The sequence below is a fragment of the Zeus faber genome (assembly GCF_960531495.2).
Source record: "Zeus faber genome assembly, chromosome: 19".
Classification (NCBI taxonomy): Eukaryota; Metazoa; Chordata; class Actinopteri; order Zeiformes; family Zeidae; genus Zeus; species Zeus faber.
This window is the reverse complement of record NC_137206.1, coordinates 9,923,940-9,938,939: the sequence shown is the minus strand read 5'-3', so window position 1 is coordinate 9,938,939 and position 15,000 is coordinate 9,923,940. Positions and strand designations below refer to the sequence as shown.

The 15,000-nt window shown below is 44.5% G+C and overlaps 1 protein-coding gene across 1 annotated transcript in view; it reads left to right on the top strand.

Moving 5' to 3' along the window:
• The window catches only part of plcxd2 (phosphatidylinositol-specific phospholipase C, X domain containing 2), a gene marked incomplete at both ends in the record, with an annotated part of 7,970 nt that extends 353 nt beyond the window's left edge, over positions 1 to 7,617 (top strand). The window contains 7 exons of the mRNA XM_080020099.1: positions 1,021 to 1,157; positions 1,599 to 1,718; positions 2,726 to 2,779; positions 3,347 to 3,502; positions 5,233 to 5,343; positions 5,570 to 5,700; positions 7,458 to 7,617. Of these exons, the coding sequence (XP_079876225.1) occupies positions 1,021 to 1,157; positions 1,599 to 1,718; positions 2,726 to 2,779; positions 3,347 to 3,502; positions 5,233 to 5,343; positions 5,570 to 5,700; positions 7,458 to 7,617 (869 nt within the window). The remainder of the gene's footprint in view (positions 1 to 1,020; positions 1,158 to 1,598; positions 1,719 to 2,725; positions 2,780 to 3,346; positions 3,503 to 5,232; positions 5,344 to 5,569; positions 5,701 to 7,457) is intronic.
• Positions 7,618 to 15,000: the final 7,383 nt, after the last annotated feature.

Here is a 15,000-nt window from a genome sequence, read left to right as displayed (position 1 = left end):
ATTGACATCTCCCTGGACACCTTCCCCCACCTCCTCCTCCTCTTGGAAGACCCCCTCCCACCCTTCATCCTCTTATCTTGTCAACCAACAAAAGTCAGCCCTGAGTGGTGGTGTTGGCAGTGTGTGTGTGTGTGTGTGTGTGTGTGTGTGTGTGTGTGTGTGTGTGTGTGTGTGTGTGTGTGTGAGTGTGTGTGTGTGTGTGTGTGCGTGCGCGCAAGCGCACTCTCTTGTGCAACTGGACAGTAAACACAGCAAACTCGTGTCCGGAGAACAGACAAATCAATGCCCAGAACTCAGGTTTGTTTTTTTTTTTAGCGCCATGTAATAGTAATTTGTAGTTCTCTTATGATATATTTTTTGTTTTGCTTGAATTATTGTATTTATTTATTTATTTATTTATACTTTGTTTCAAAATGGTCCTTATTTATATGTCTTGTATGCCCCCCTTGCACTTTGGAAGAGTTTGTTTGAAAAAGTGCGAAAAATAAAGTTTTACTGAAGAGAACAATCTTTAATTGTCACGCAACACACACACGTGCTTTGGATGGTGGCCGGTGAAATGAGGCCTCTGCATTTGACCCACCCTGGCTTGTCCTTCCTCCAGGGGGAGCAGTGGGCAGCATTCGTCGATGCGTCCGGGGACCTGGTACCAAGTGTCCGTCGCTGGTCAGACAATGATGGGTGCATGTTTTTTGGTGGGGGTCCTTACTGACGTTAGGTGGAGGAAACCCCATGTGAGCACGGGGAGAACACGCAACCTCCACACAGAAAGGCTCCTATTTGGGAGATAACCCGCCCGGAGCACGGTGCCAACAGCGTCCCAGGCAGGAGCTGAACCCAGTACCTTTCCTTTCTGTGAGGCAGCTGTGCAATGCACTGCGCCACTGCCTTTATTCAAACTCACTTCAATGGATTAGTGGTTTTATTCACTGATTTGTCACCAGAATTCTCTCTCTCTCTCTCTCTCTCTCTCTCTCTCTCTCTCTCTCTCTCTCTCTCTCTCGCTCTCTCGCTCTCTAGGGTCCCATGACTCCTTTACATTCTGGGTGGACGTGCAGGCCCCCGTGGGGCCTGATCAGAAGGTGTTCGTCAAGTATCTGGTCTCCATCTTCAGACACATGGCCAAGAAGGTCATGGTGAATTGGGCCATGACGCAGGTGCGTGTGTGTGTGTGTGTGTGTGTGTGTGTGTGTGTACGTGTGTGTGTATGCGTGCATTGCTTCAATTTGTTTAACATATATATTTTGGAGGTTTTCCCATCTAAAAATGGAGGGATTACAGTGTTGCAGTTTGAGGTTGACAAAACCAAAAAAATATATATATATATTTAATTACTTAAATGACTTAATGTAAACAAATAATAAAATATTAATGAAATAACAATGGTGCAAAACCGGTGGTTGTCCATATGTTACATTCAATTACAGACAGGAAGTTACTATTTTCAAATGGTAATGTTAATTTCCCCCGATCAAGTTGATAGAATTGCTTTGATCAAGTCACATAACACACAAGACATAGAGCACACACTATCATTAATTATGTTTTGTTTCTTTTACTGATATTTCTATTTGATATTCTTTGCTTTCCCTCTGCAGAACCTGACGTTTCAGGAGCAGCTGGACGCCGGCATTCGCTACTTCGACCTGCGAGTGTCCTCCAAGCCCAGCGAGCCCGGGGCCGAGATCTACTTCATCCACGGGCTCTTCGGACACAAGGTGGGCGGAGGGAAGAATCCAAATTTTCTCATTTTATTGTTTTTTTTAATTTGTTTTGTTTCCCCCCCATGTCCCTAATCTTGGTTTCTCAATGTCGGCTAGATTGAGTTCTGGTCAAAGTCAAAACGTGATTAGACGGCGAAATACCGTGTGTTCAAATCGCATTTTACATCCTTGACCGCGTGACTTTCTGCTGGATTGACTTGAGTCGGACGGGGTCGAAGGTTGTGTTGCTTTGGTGTGAACATGCTGTTCCTCCTTTGACGGCGGGTTCATTCTGACCTTTTCTCTGAAGTTTTGTGAGTTTATGTGAATTCAATGAAGGTGGCAAAGGAAAATGCTGTCTTTGTTGTACAAATGGCCCAATGACACCACTGTCAGAATTTATGGACAGTCCAGTGATATCAATGTGTGCAATCTTCCTGAATTATAATTACTGGTAACAATAACCATAAGCAATAACATAACACAAGAAACATGTTTTTAGTGTCTGTGTGTGTTTTGAAATATTTTCATTCTTTTTGTGTTTTTGGTGCAGCCCCCAAAATGTAATGAATGCTGATCAATAATCGTGCACACAGTATCGCCTAAAATTATCGTGATTATCATTTCGGCCGTAACCATGCACCCCTACGTCAGAATGATGAGCGCCGTCTACGCTGTGGCGTAGGAGACCCCTCCACAGCCACAAACGCCGCCCGATCATAGAATTACACCGTAACCAAGCCGGTATAAATGAGCTTCTGCAGTCACAACACACACGGGAACAGCGAGCCAAAGCACACTCGTCCATTGAACTTTAACGAAGGGACGACTGCCCTGGACCCCACGTCCCGCCGCCTGCCGCTATATTTTAAATTGCGTTTCGTTTCAATTTAGTTGTGCCATTTTTTATATTTGTGAGCCGGATTCAGTGTTGTTTTTTTTTTGACTCTCCAGCCTCTGAATGCTGTCCCCTCTCCCTCTCTCTCTCTCTCTCTCTCTCTCTCTCTTCTTTCCTTCCTCAGGTCAGGCATGGAATGTCCGTTATCAACTCGTTTCTGGACGCACACAGAAAAGAGGTATTCGAAAATATGTAAACAATAAAAAAGACTTGTGCGGGGAGATAGACGAAGAGATGAAGAGATGGGTGGATGGATGGATTAATTGATTGATTGATTTATTGTTTGATTGATTGATTGGTGGTTGCGTTAGTTGGTTGGTTTGTTGCCAGCTGGTCAGTTGAATGAAAAGATGGATGGATGAATTTATTGATTAATTGGTCAGTTGATGGATGAATGGATGCATGGATGGATGGATGGATGGATTGATGGATTGATGATGGATGAATGGATGCATGGATGGGGTTGATTGGCTGATTGATTGGATGGATGGATGTGTTGGTGGATGGATGGATGGATGAATGGATTGATGGATTGATGATTGATTAGTTGATTGGCTGGAGGTGGGTGGGTGGGTTGGGTGGCTGCTGGTTAGTCAGTTGATTGATTGATTGATAGGTTGGTTGGTTGATTTATTGATTGATAGATTGACTGACTGACTGACTGATTTATTGATTGATTGATCGATCGATCGATGATGGATGGATTGATCCTTCAATTGATTGATCCATCGACTGATTGATCCAGGTGGTGTTCCTGGACTTCAACCATCACTACGCCATGGAGGCGGAGCATCATACCTACCTCATCGGCATGCTGCAGGAAGTGTTCGGCAGCAAGCTCTGCCGCATCGGCGCCGTAGAAGACATCACCCTGGACTATCTGTGGGAGAGAAAGTACCAGGTTAGCTGTGTGTGTGTGTGGGTGTGTGTGTGTGTGTGTGTGTGTGTGTGTGTGTGTGAGTGTGTGTGTGTGTGTGTGTGTGTGTGTGTGTGTGAGTGAGGGCAGGCCATAAAAAGGTAATCTGCTAATCCTAACCCCTGCCTGTGACTGACCTGGTCAGTAATTAGCATTACCTGGCCTCGCCTCTCTGCTTCACGTTATCTCATTTTCTTACGTCATGTCTGTTTTTTCCCGCTCCTTTGTTTTCTTTCTGATAGCTATACGGTAAAGCTAGATTAACATATTGATACACAATTTCGGGGGGAAATATATGATGCCAAACTTAGTCTTACTCTCCAATCTTCAACCCCAATTTGATTATTTTACTTTGATTTTTATAATAATAAACTCCATATGTCCAAGACCTGTGCTTGATCATTTTACCTTTCTCTCTCTCTCTCTTCTTCCCTCTATTTTATAAGAAAGTAAAAAGTTAAAAATCCACATTTACACTGCTTTGCAATATCTGTCCACTTTAAATGTGTCTGTGTATATGTGTGTGTGTGTGTGTGTGTGTGTGTGTGTGTGTATGTGTACTGTATGTGCACACATTCGCATCTTTGTCTTTCAGATACTATCGAGTGGTTTCCTGTTCGTATGACCCTAATCTGTGACCAGCTTACTTGGCAGGAGTGTGTGGATGTGTGTGTGTGTGTGTGTGACAGAGAGAGAGGAGAGAGTTTAAGGCCGGCTAATTTCAGCTTCGTGAACTTCATGGTGTGTAGTTTTTGTTGGTAATGGGGTCACAGAGCGGCTGAGGTTTTTATTATTATTTATTTGTTTGTTTTTTATCATAAAATATTAATAGATAAATAAATATATGATTTTTTTTTTGTTTTTACTATATATATCGGTTAATGGTTCCTTCTTTTTATATTCAATTACAAATCCAAAATCAATAAACAATCATGTTTTGTATTTTAGATGTTATGCTCAAATTCCAAATAGGAATTATTTTGTTTAGATATACGCAGACCTCCATATTAAAATTTCACTCATTAGAAAATGGGCCAAATTTTGAGAATGACATTGCCTGCGCATGGTAATTTAAGAAAATTACTCAAAAAAATATAAAGGTAAATAGACGCCAACACAGCAGAGGAAGTCTCCATGGATAAAGACCTGAGACAAAAGAGCAGATTGTCTATTCTCACGCTCTCTCCTGTTCAGATGCCTACCAACACCGAACAACAAGAGGTCCTCCAAGAAGTCCTCAATAAATCACCTCCCCATCCCTTCCTCCCGGCCCCTTCCTGCCTTTCTACGTCGATTCGTGTATCAAATATCAAATCGCAGTTCCGCTAGACTAGCTACGGGATCACAGAGCCTCGTATCTGGGGTGGAGTCAAGATCTTGAAGGATGTTCTTGATATGGTCTGGACTGGATGGAAAACCTACAAACCCTGTCACCATTTGGGGTCTTGAAGATGATAATGTGGATGATGGTTTCATGCTATTTGCCATTAAGAATCTCCTCTAACACAGCTTTAGACTGTACCAAACATAAAACCCTTTCTTTGTTTGTCCCTAAATCAGACCCACCCTCCCTTGGACCGGACCGCAAAACCGCACCCACCCCCAAGCCCGCCCGCGCAGATATCATATTGCAGTAATTGCCGACTATTGTCACAAATGCATTCTTTTCGCTCGGCGTTTTGAACCTTTTGTTTCCTCTTTCATCGTACCGCAAGGTGTTGGTGTTCTACCATCATCCTTCAGCCCAAGGCTCTGCTGTCATGTGGCCAGGAAACAAGATCCCTGCGCCCTGGGCAAACACCACGGAGCCCCTCAAACTCACCCAGGTCACCCAGCCTCAGACAGATGCCTACAGCACGGGTTCGATTAAATGCTGGAAGCAACCCCACTGGGTATTTCAATTAAATTTGGGGTGTGTGTGTGTGTGTGTGTGTGTGTGTGTGTGTGTGTGTGTGTGTGTGTGTGTGTGTGTGTGTGTGTGTGTGTGTGTGTGTGTGTGTGTGTGTGTGTGTGTGTGTGTGTGTGTGTTTTATCGTTGTGTTGGCCCTTCAGTTCCTGGAGACCACCTTGGGGGAAAGGGCCAAGCAGGGCTCCTTCCATGTGTCCCAGGCCATCCTCACCCCCAGGGTCAAGACCATCGCGAAGGGCCTGGTCTGGGGGCTACGCAGCTACCTGGTGGAGAGGTCCGTCACTGCCTTACACTGTGTGTGTGTGTGTGTGTGTGTGTGTGTGCAAAGCTCAAAGGGCATCTCCATGTAAACGTGAAAGTCGCATAAAAGCTGTAGCTCAAGTCAATGGTCGCATTATTTCCATTCCTAGAAGGTTGTCGTTTCTTGTGTTTTTCTCCTTTTTTTTTTAAGTTTATTATCTTTGTGGCCAATAGAGGGCAGCATCATCACTCTAAGGATCTAGAGAAGAGTCACTTCTACAGCACACACGCACGCACACACACACACACACACACACACAAGGAAAATTGTACAGCAGGGTTGTCGGAATAAAGGAGCGGGGTCATGATGCTCAAAGGGTTTTAAAGTAAAACTTAGACTATTTTTATTCAACTTAGATAAGCTCAAATAATAAACTAATAATAATTAACTTCGTGTAGAACCTCCCAAAACAAAGTTTCAAGGTGCTTCACAAGAAATAAATCAATAAATAAATATATAGAAAAGGTGGACAACAATAGTAACAACACTGGAAAGGAAATATTGGAGAATATGAGCTACATATGAGGGAGAGTATAATAAGTAAAATAAAACATTATATAAAAATGTTTTATAAAAGTTTTTTTTAATGTTGTATGTAAGTTTTAAGAACTGACTTAAAAGGTGAAAATGAAATCAGACCACAAGCCCTGAGAAAGCACACTCGGCTTTAAGATCGATTTTAAAATAAACTTTATTTTTCATCCGAGCATTCATTACAGCGTTCATCCCCATTCATTTTCTGTTTTAGAATTGATTTGCCTGGTCATTTGCCAGGCCTATAAAGCATATATTCCCGGGGAAACGCGAATTGAAACGACAACCAGGCCCGCCGGCAACTCCTAAACAACATTTTAACAAATCCAACACCGATGCTGGGAGATCCCACTCCGAAGCAGGCGTCCTGGCGAGACAGGAAGTGGCCTAATCTGGCACTTCCGAGGAAACTGGATTGTTTATTATCACTGGATAAACGCTCGGGCTTCCTGGTTTTGTTCTGCCCGCTGCCAAATCTGGCGAGAATTTATGGGGTGTTGGAGCTGGTACCACTGAAGAGCTGGTGTGTGTGTGTGTGTGTGTGTGTGTGTGTGTGTGTGTGTGTGTGTGTGTGTGTGTATTTTTTTTTTGTTTTTTTTTCCATTCTGTGTGCTCAGAATCAAAATTGAAAGTGTTCTACAGCGGTGAAGCCGGACAACACAGACAGAAACAGCCACAGACAGATGTTTTCTGTTGTATTATGCTGCTACCAATACCAATAATACCATAATTTAATTTCCCAGCCTAAATCTCCCTCTCAGGCTTCCTTTTTCTCTCAGTCATTTCTCCACCCCGTCCCTTCTCTTTTCTCTCTGTCTGTCTGTCTTTCTGTCTGTCTGTCTGTCTGACTCTCTGTCTGTCTCTCTGTCTCTGTCTGTCTGTCTCAACCGTTCCTGCTTTTCACATGCAGTACCCTCATGGATCACTAGGGGGCACAGCCCAAAGGTTGGAAATCATCTGTCTGTCTGGCTTATATCACAGTGGTAATGGATTTGAAAATGTTATTAAAAAATTTAAAAAAAATCACGTTATGCGAAAAATTTGGCGGTCGCTTGCTGTACCCGTACAGACCACTAGGGGGCCCACGGCCCTCAGGTTGAAATTCATCAGTCTGTCTGTCTGCATGGTGCATTGTTCAGTAGTTATTACATTGGTTCGCGCTCCCCTCTGCCCACCCTTTCCGATTCCAATTCCAGAAACCTTCCCACCATCATGAGTTGGGTGGAGGCCCAGAGGCCGGGAGAGGGCGGAGTCAACATCATCACCTCGGACTTTGTGGAGCTCACAGACTTTTCCAACATCGTTATCAAACTCAACAACCTGCTGCTGACCGAACCGGTCTGCGGGCCAACGTGACCAACGCCCTCCGCCCGCGGACCATCGAGCACGCCGGTGAACATGGAGAGCGGCCGTTCCCAAACATAAGAATGCCGCGGGCGCAGCCCGAATTGAAATCGGAAAATCTTCCGCGGCCCACCCAAATCACCCAAAGGTATTCCAATCAAAAACAGATCAGATAAATTCAGAATAACATGTCATTTAAATCCCATGGCGTTGTTTTATTGACCCTGATGACTTTTTTGAAATGTCAATATTTGATGGTAATTTCAAAGTTATAATTCCAAAATTGAGAATGAAAAAAAACATGAAATGGCCTCTCGCCCTGCAGTACCTTCACAGAGGTCCCCACACTTTGGGAAACACCGGTTTAGAGAATCCATTCAAGCTGGGACGGTGGGCTTTGACTCGGATGTCAAGAATTTTGCTGCGTGGACGTCCTGTGACCTTTGATCAAGATGTTCATATTGTCACCGACACGAGGGGCGCTGCTCTTAGCATTCCGCCGAGCCGCTAACAGTTGAGATTAATTCACCTTTTTTTTTTTACATCGCACGTATGACTTCCAGTCCATCCAGTGCAAGGCTTTTTAATAGTTACCCGAGTGACGCACTTAACTTTTGACAGACTTTGGACGGACTCGCACGGGCCCCCTTTCACCGAAATCACAGCCAGTGACCAACCGGGTTTGATGCATCGCTTGGAGGCCTGTTTGTGCGCGATCATGCGGTGCAGCCGAATTCAACCGCAACGAGGATTCATGCTGGCGTTTCCGTCCTGCCCCGGGCGCCGTCCATGTCAGTGCTATGCAATGGCAGCTTCAGGACTTGGAAACCCAATACAGGAATTTCTCAGCATGGGCCCCTCGTCGAGACTGGAGCGTCCAAAGGATTTTGTTTCTCTCTGGGTTGCCGTTTGGTTGATTAGGCAACATCTATGAGATCTTATGACTGGAGGAAAATGTACCCGCATCACTGCACTCTAAGCATTTTGAAGAATAAGTATTTTTAAAACATCTGTCAATTTCACGAAAACTAGATATGGTATGCGATTTTGGTTATCCTCTTTAAGTAAATCAACTTTCGATCTTCAGAGGCTGATCAAGCTGTAATAATCGCCTGCTTGGTTGTGATATCCACATTGCTTGTGATTGTTTCTCAAAAAATGATTGTGTGTAATTGAAATCACCAGTGAAAGCACCACTAGGCATCCCCAGCACATCCCAATTTATTGATGTCGAGGTATTTGTCAAAGATATTGTGATATTTCATGAGTCAATATCGCCCAGGCCTACTGTCACGTTTAGGACGATAAGAGGTATTGTAAGAGATTGTAGAGTACATTCAAAGGATTCCTCGTTTAAATGGGCTGTTGAGGAAGGTGCCTACTTAGCATTTGAATGATGTCTATGTTCCCTCAGCCCTAAGTTCCTCAACACAAATTTAGGCCCTATGTTCCCTCAACATAAAAGCATTGCAGGAACATAGGGATGAGGTAACACAGAGATGAGAGAACATAGGACCTTGAGAGTCGGTTGAAGGTCCCTAATCTTGTTCCTAGCCCTTTGTCCCCTCATCCCTATATTCCCTCAACCATATATTCCCTCCACCCTATGTTTCCTCAGCCCAAGTTCCCTGAATACAAATTTAGGCCTGATGTTACCTCAGCCCCATGTTACCTCAACCCCATGTTACCTCAGCCCCATGTTACCTCAGCCCCATGTTACCTCAGCCCCATGTTACCTCAACCCCATGTTCCCTCAGCCCCATGTTCCCTCAGCCCCATGTTCCCTCAACCCCATGTTCCCTCAGCCCCATGTTCCCTCAACACAAATATAGTTCCTATGTTCCCTCAACACAAATATAGTTCCTATGTTCCCTCAACACAAATAAAGGTCCTCTGTTCCCTCAACAGGGCAGAGGGAACATGGGGCTGAGAGAACATAGGACCCAAAATCTGGAAAAAAATGCTTGGAGGTAAACCTACTGAAGGACCAAAAATTGTAGAAAAACGTATTTAGGGATGATGGGGCTGAGCTACCTCGCATGTACGTTAACTCAACAAAGGTGCTCACACAGTACGTTTACCAGAAACGACAGACCCAAAACTCTAGAAGAACTGGACTCAAAATAGTGACGGCTAACGTGTGTTTTTCTTTGGCTGTACTGTAGAGTAAATGCAATTACATTTTTTTTTTTTTAGGAGGGGCTCGAGACAAAGGCTCAGACGGCCCCTAAACCCCATCCCAATCCACAAGTAGTCGTTGCAGCCGCGGCAAAAGGGGACGACTTTAGCCCAGCTTGAGCCCACCGCCACAACCCTGTCTCAAGGCTTGTGGTTGGTCCGTATGCTTTAACTACAGGTGCAGACGGGGGAAAGAGGAAGCAAATATGTATAACGTCGGTGCCGCGATTCTCGCCGCTTATAAACAGGCGCGCACACATGCACAGCGGGGGCAGTGCTGCTCTTGTGTTTACAGAGCATTCCCAGTAGGTTTATAGCGTGCATTCCTTGGCAGGCGCTGCACATTTAAGAGACGTTCTCCGGTCAAGGTACGCAGGGCGAAACACACAGGGGGAGTGAGAAACCACTTTTTTTTTTTTTTTTCTCGCACATGGCCAATTATGGTTAAGTCTGCGTGAGTCTGACCGCGCTCGCACAATCGCACAAACCACCCTGGCACACACGCACACACTTTTTTTTTTTTTTTTTCAATGGGCAGCTGGTGTGTGTTTACTGTACGTTTGTAATGACGGACGCAAATGATATGCATGCTTGCTTGTGCGGAGAGCAATGAAAAGTCTTAAAAGGGCTTTTGGTTTTTTTTTCTTGTGTTGCTTGTGTGTGTGTGTGTGTGTGTGTGTGTGTGTGTGTGTGTGTGTGTGTGTGTGTGTGTGTGTGTGTGTGTGTGTGTGTGTGTGTGTGAGCTCCCCGTGATTACTGCCCGGACAGCAGCAGCTGTGACAGTCGCCCCGCATTCCTGCGGTCACACACTGGCAAAAGAAAGGACCGCAGATGGGGGGAGGAAAAAAGGAAAAAAAAGACATGTCAAAATGCATTCACGGAGCAGGGGCGAAAGAAACAACCGGTGTCGGCGCGACAGGGATTGTCCGGTGGACGAATCGCCTTGGCTTGCGTGGCGACGGGAAGAAGAAGAAGAAGAAGAAGAAGAAGAAGAAGAAGCTGTCGCGCATGGAATGGGGAGAGGGAGAGAACGGCGCGGAGCCGTGGGAGGGCGGGAGAGCGGGGGAGAGAGACCTCCTCCACTGATAAAGTCAAAATGTTTTCTTTTCGCGTCGCACCTCCCTTCTGCTTCCCGTCGCTCCATCCCTCGCTCGCCCTGCTCTCGTGTGAGAAAGGGGCCAGGCCGCAGCGTGGCGTTGACAAGGTCTAGCGTGTTCACATGGCGCTGCCGCGCCGAAGCAAACCTCCCCACACACACACACACACACACACACACACACACACACACACACACACACACACACACACACGCACGCAGGGGCAGGCACTTTAATTGTGGAGTCATTGCACATACCACGACAAGCAAGTGGGAGAACAGCTCAAGTGGATGGACGGCCAAATTCCTCTCCTGGTTTGTTTGGTCTCTCTCTCTCTCTCTCTCTCTCTCTCTCTCTCTCTCTCTCTCTTCCGCATCGTCCAGTCGGCTTCCCGGGTTTTTCGAAGGAGAAGACGACGGCGCTTGAGGGTCTGACGGGTGGGAGAATTGCGGGAAATTAGCTTCGGCCCCTCTCGCCCAGGCCCGGGCGAGAAGCTCGATGCCGATTTCATCCCTGCGCCTCCGGTACCCAGATGGTGCGGCCGGGCAGCACGGCTCTAATGCAAGGCGTTCCGGGGGCCTTCGGCGGGAAATACGCCCTCCTCCATCTCAAAGACTGGTTGATTTAAAGGATACATCTTGCGTCTTTAAGAATTGGAGTAGGGCTTTCGCAGGTCACTCATTAAGTGGCCGGCGCCTCCATAAGACGTCTCCGCAATCCGTAATTCCATCTCAGCTTCGAGCTCTACAGCCATAGAGCCTGGAGGCTTTTACGAGATCGAAGGGGTTAAACCAAATCGGATAAGAAAGCAGAGACAGATAAGAAAAGGTTAGGGCCGCTTAAAAAGTCGGCTCATAAGCCCGACCGGGGACCATTAACGTGGGATGAAATTCAAATTCGAGATTTGCCTGAAGTCCAAGCGGGAATCCCTCTCAAAACAGACGAGAGGCAGGTCCGGCTCAGCCTCAAGCCCGTCAGGGATCACGCGGGTATTTTGGAATTTTCTTCGCTCGGGAGTGACGTCAGACATTCCGCGCGCCGTCCCCGGGCCCCGGCGGACTCCGTGTTGGGCGATGATGTCATCGAGAAAACTCTGCGCCCGTCACTCTCGCTTGCAGTCGGCAAAGCGCGGAGGCATAACAACTTAATGGCTGCTGGGAACGCCGGACTTGAAAAGCGGGTTCAAAGGAAGCTTCGGGACAATTTTAAAAGGACCATTAGACGGCTATAAAGGGGAGAGCATTTGAAATAAAGCACAAAATTAGATCGCAGCCTTTATCCGGTGGGACCCACATGACAAGACTTCCCTCGACGAGCGCGGAGCATGACTTCATTTCTGAAATGTAATTGAATTCCTCGACCAGAGGGATCGACGCACGTATGACAAACCGAGGTTTTTTGGTTGCCTACGGACTCATTTGCACTACATCCACAAAGAGTTTCACCGTTCGGTTCCTCTGCACTGATTTCACACACATGACATGCTTGTAGAAAGGGGAAGGGTCTTTGTTGATCCCTATATTATCCAAGGCCTTTTGCATCGCCGTCAAAACACTGTTTGAACATGTCAGACGATGGTGCCGGAATACTTCCCCCCCCCCCTCCGATTTTCCTCTGAATAACAGTTGAATTGTGATGCATGGAATATGCATGCACACTGACCCTGCTCCTCGAGTCCCGTTGGCTAAATATATATAAATGAATAGAAATATGCTAAATGTTCTCACAATGAACACACTTTTTTTATTTTGGTCGTCTCACTTTGACAAATTTTGGTGGGAAAATGATCAGAGAACCGAAGTGAAATTTGACAGAATGGATGTGAAATTGACATAAGTGCACATTCACGCTTCATGCACGGTATTTGTATAGTTACAATTTTATATGTACTATGTATGCAAACTTGCAAAAATAAAAAAACATTTTTGGATTATTTTTAGGTTTATGTTTATTATTCCGTTTTGAGCCGATTGCGTATTGCCAAATTCTATATAACCAAAGTTTTTGGTTTATTTAAAGTTTGTTTTGAAGATAAATTTTTGGGTTATTTTTTTTTATTTTTCTTTTATTTCTTTTGTTGTCTTTTAGTTGTTTTGTTGATATTGTTTTGTCATTTTTTAGCTTTATTTCATAGTGCCAATTTTCTTCTATTTTTCTTCTATTACTTTATAATTAAGGCATATAATTGATCGCATATTTGCTATCTATCTATCCATCTATCTATCCATCTCCACGGAAGGCCGTCAGGGGGTTTTACGTGCCTCATAAAATAGCTCCTCAATACATATTTGTTCTGCAGTTCCAACGCAATTAAAGAGGCTGGGCTGTTTGGCAATAGAATGCCTGTGGTAGATAGACAGAATCCCCTGGAAGAGCGTTGAGGGAAGTCTGGCACGCTCTGCATTTTTCACGGCGACATATCAGATTCAAAAATCTCAACCTGTGATCGTATCCAAAAGTGTGGGAAAGGGATCTCATAGCGGGACTCCAAGACGAAGGAATTCCATTTGATCTATCTGCAGGCGCCTCTGAGTTGGCAGGCGGGAACGGCGTTGTTTTCCGTGGCCTTCCTTTGGTATGTTGGTCCAAGGTAGTCCTGTGTTTTGGCATGTCGCAGTCTCTCTGATTCTGATCAGACTGAAGGACCTTTTGAAATTGTAATTGTAATCATCCCCTTCTGGTTTGGTTTGTTCATACATGCTCCCAAATGCTATTTAAATTTAAATCTAATTAAATTTCACAACTTTTTTTTGTCTTTATTTTTATTTTTTTATTTGACGAGGAATAAGGAGGACTGACAACATTTGTTGGCTTATCTGAAGATCGTGGAGGGACTCTGTTTTCCTCTTTATCGACAAAGAGATGTTTAACTGTGACACCAAAAGTATGACGTCGAGTTATTGTTTTTGGTGATTTTATCACCTCAGCTTACCGCTGTGATTTAGGCTTGGAATTTACTGCATGATTATAATTAAGCATGCATATAATCATAGGAGGGGGCGCTAAAAGGTAATGCAGAAAGTTTATGTGGATCTGCATAACTCACAATGTGCAGCATTTTTTTTTTACGTACTACGTACAATTAAGATATATTTTATGTTCATAACTACTCATATTTTTTCAATCGTCTTATAAGCTCCTGTGACACATGCAACACCTGTTCTATTCAAATTAGATAGATAGATACTTTATTGTTCTCTGGTGGGATATTGCGGTGTTATAGCTGCTTACATCAAAACGATAGTAATAATAATAATAATAATAATAATAATAATAATAATAATAATAAATAAAGATGCAGGCAGCAATAGACAGGGTCCAGTTTAGTCATGTTGGGGTGTTTTTTACAGTTTTCCGGGCTCTATGAATGCAGCATGGGTTCTCCCAGCTCTGTCGTCTCCCGCTCGCTTGTCTCGCGGAGCAACCCGCCTGTCTTTAGAACAACCGTCCACGTTTGCCTGTAAAGCAGAACTTTTCATTGTTAGAACTCCCCGTGTTGTCTGTGGAAATGGAGTTGCACTCTCAGTGACGGGTGGCAGTTTGGTGCTGTGTCTGTCATTTATTTGTTGAGTTTTTTCCTTGGATTACATTTTCAGTTTACAGTTTACACAAGTTACGTTTCCATGAAATCCAAAAAACGTGGTATTTCTGTGCATAATTACCACATAATTACCACGGCATAATTGCACGGCTTTTACTTTTTCCGACACCTCACTGGATCTTGAACACATCACTCAGTGGCACATTTAAGCATTTTCGAGGGACACGCTGACAATTTATTTCCTTTTTTAAATGTTTTTATCAATTTGGAAAAAGTAATTTAAAATATAAATCTAACAGATCTACTGACATCTACCAGGTAAGAAGCTATATGAATATACACGGAAATCTTTGGTTTGGTAACATCGAAACACAACAGAGGGACCGAGTCTAAGCCACATACTGGACACGGTCCAACTGGACAATCTCAATCAGAATCTGTACATTTATAGGATATAATATGATGATGTCATAAAGCCTCTGACTGTAAATCTCATCTTGTTCATTTTTGAATGAGACGTGTAAAATGTCAACATGTTAGCCAAGACCAACTGAATATTTCAGGTCAAAGTTGTTTGGT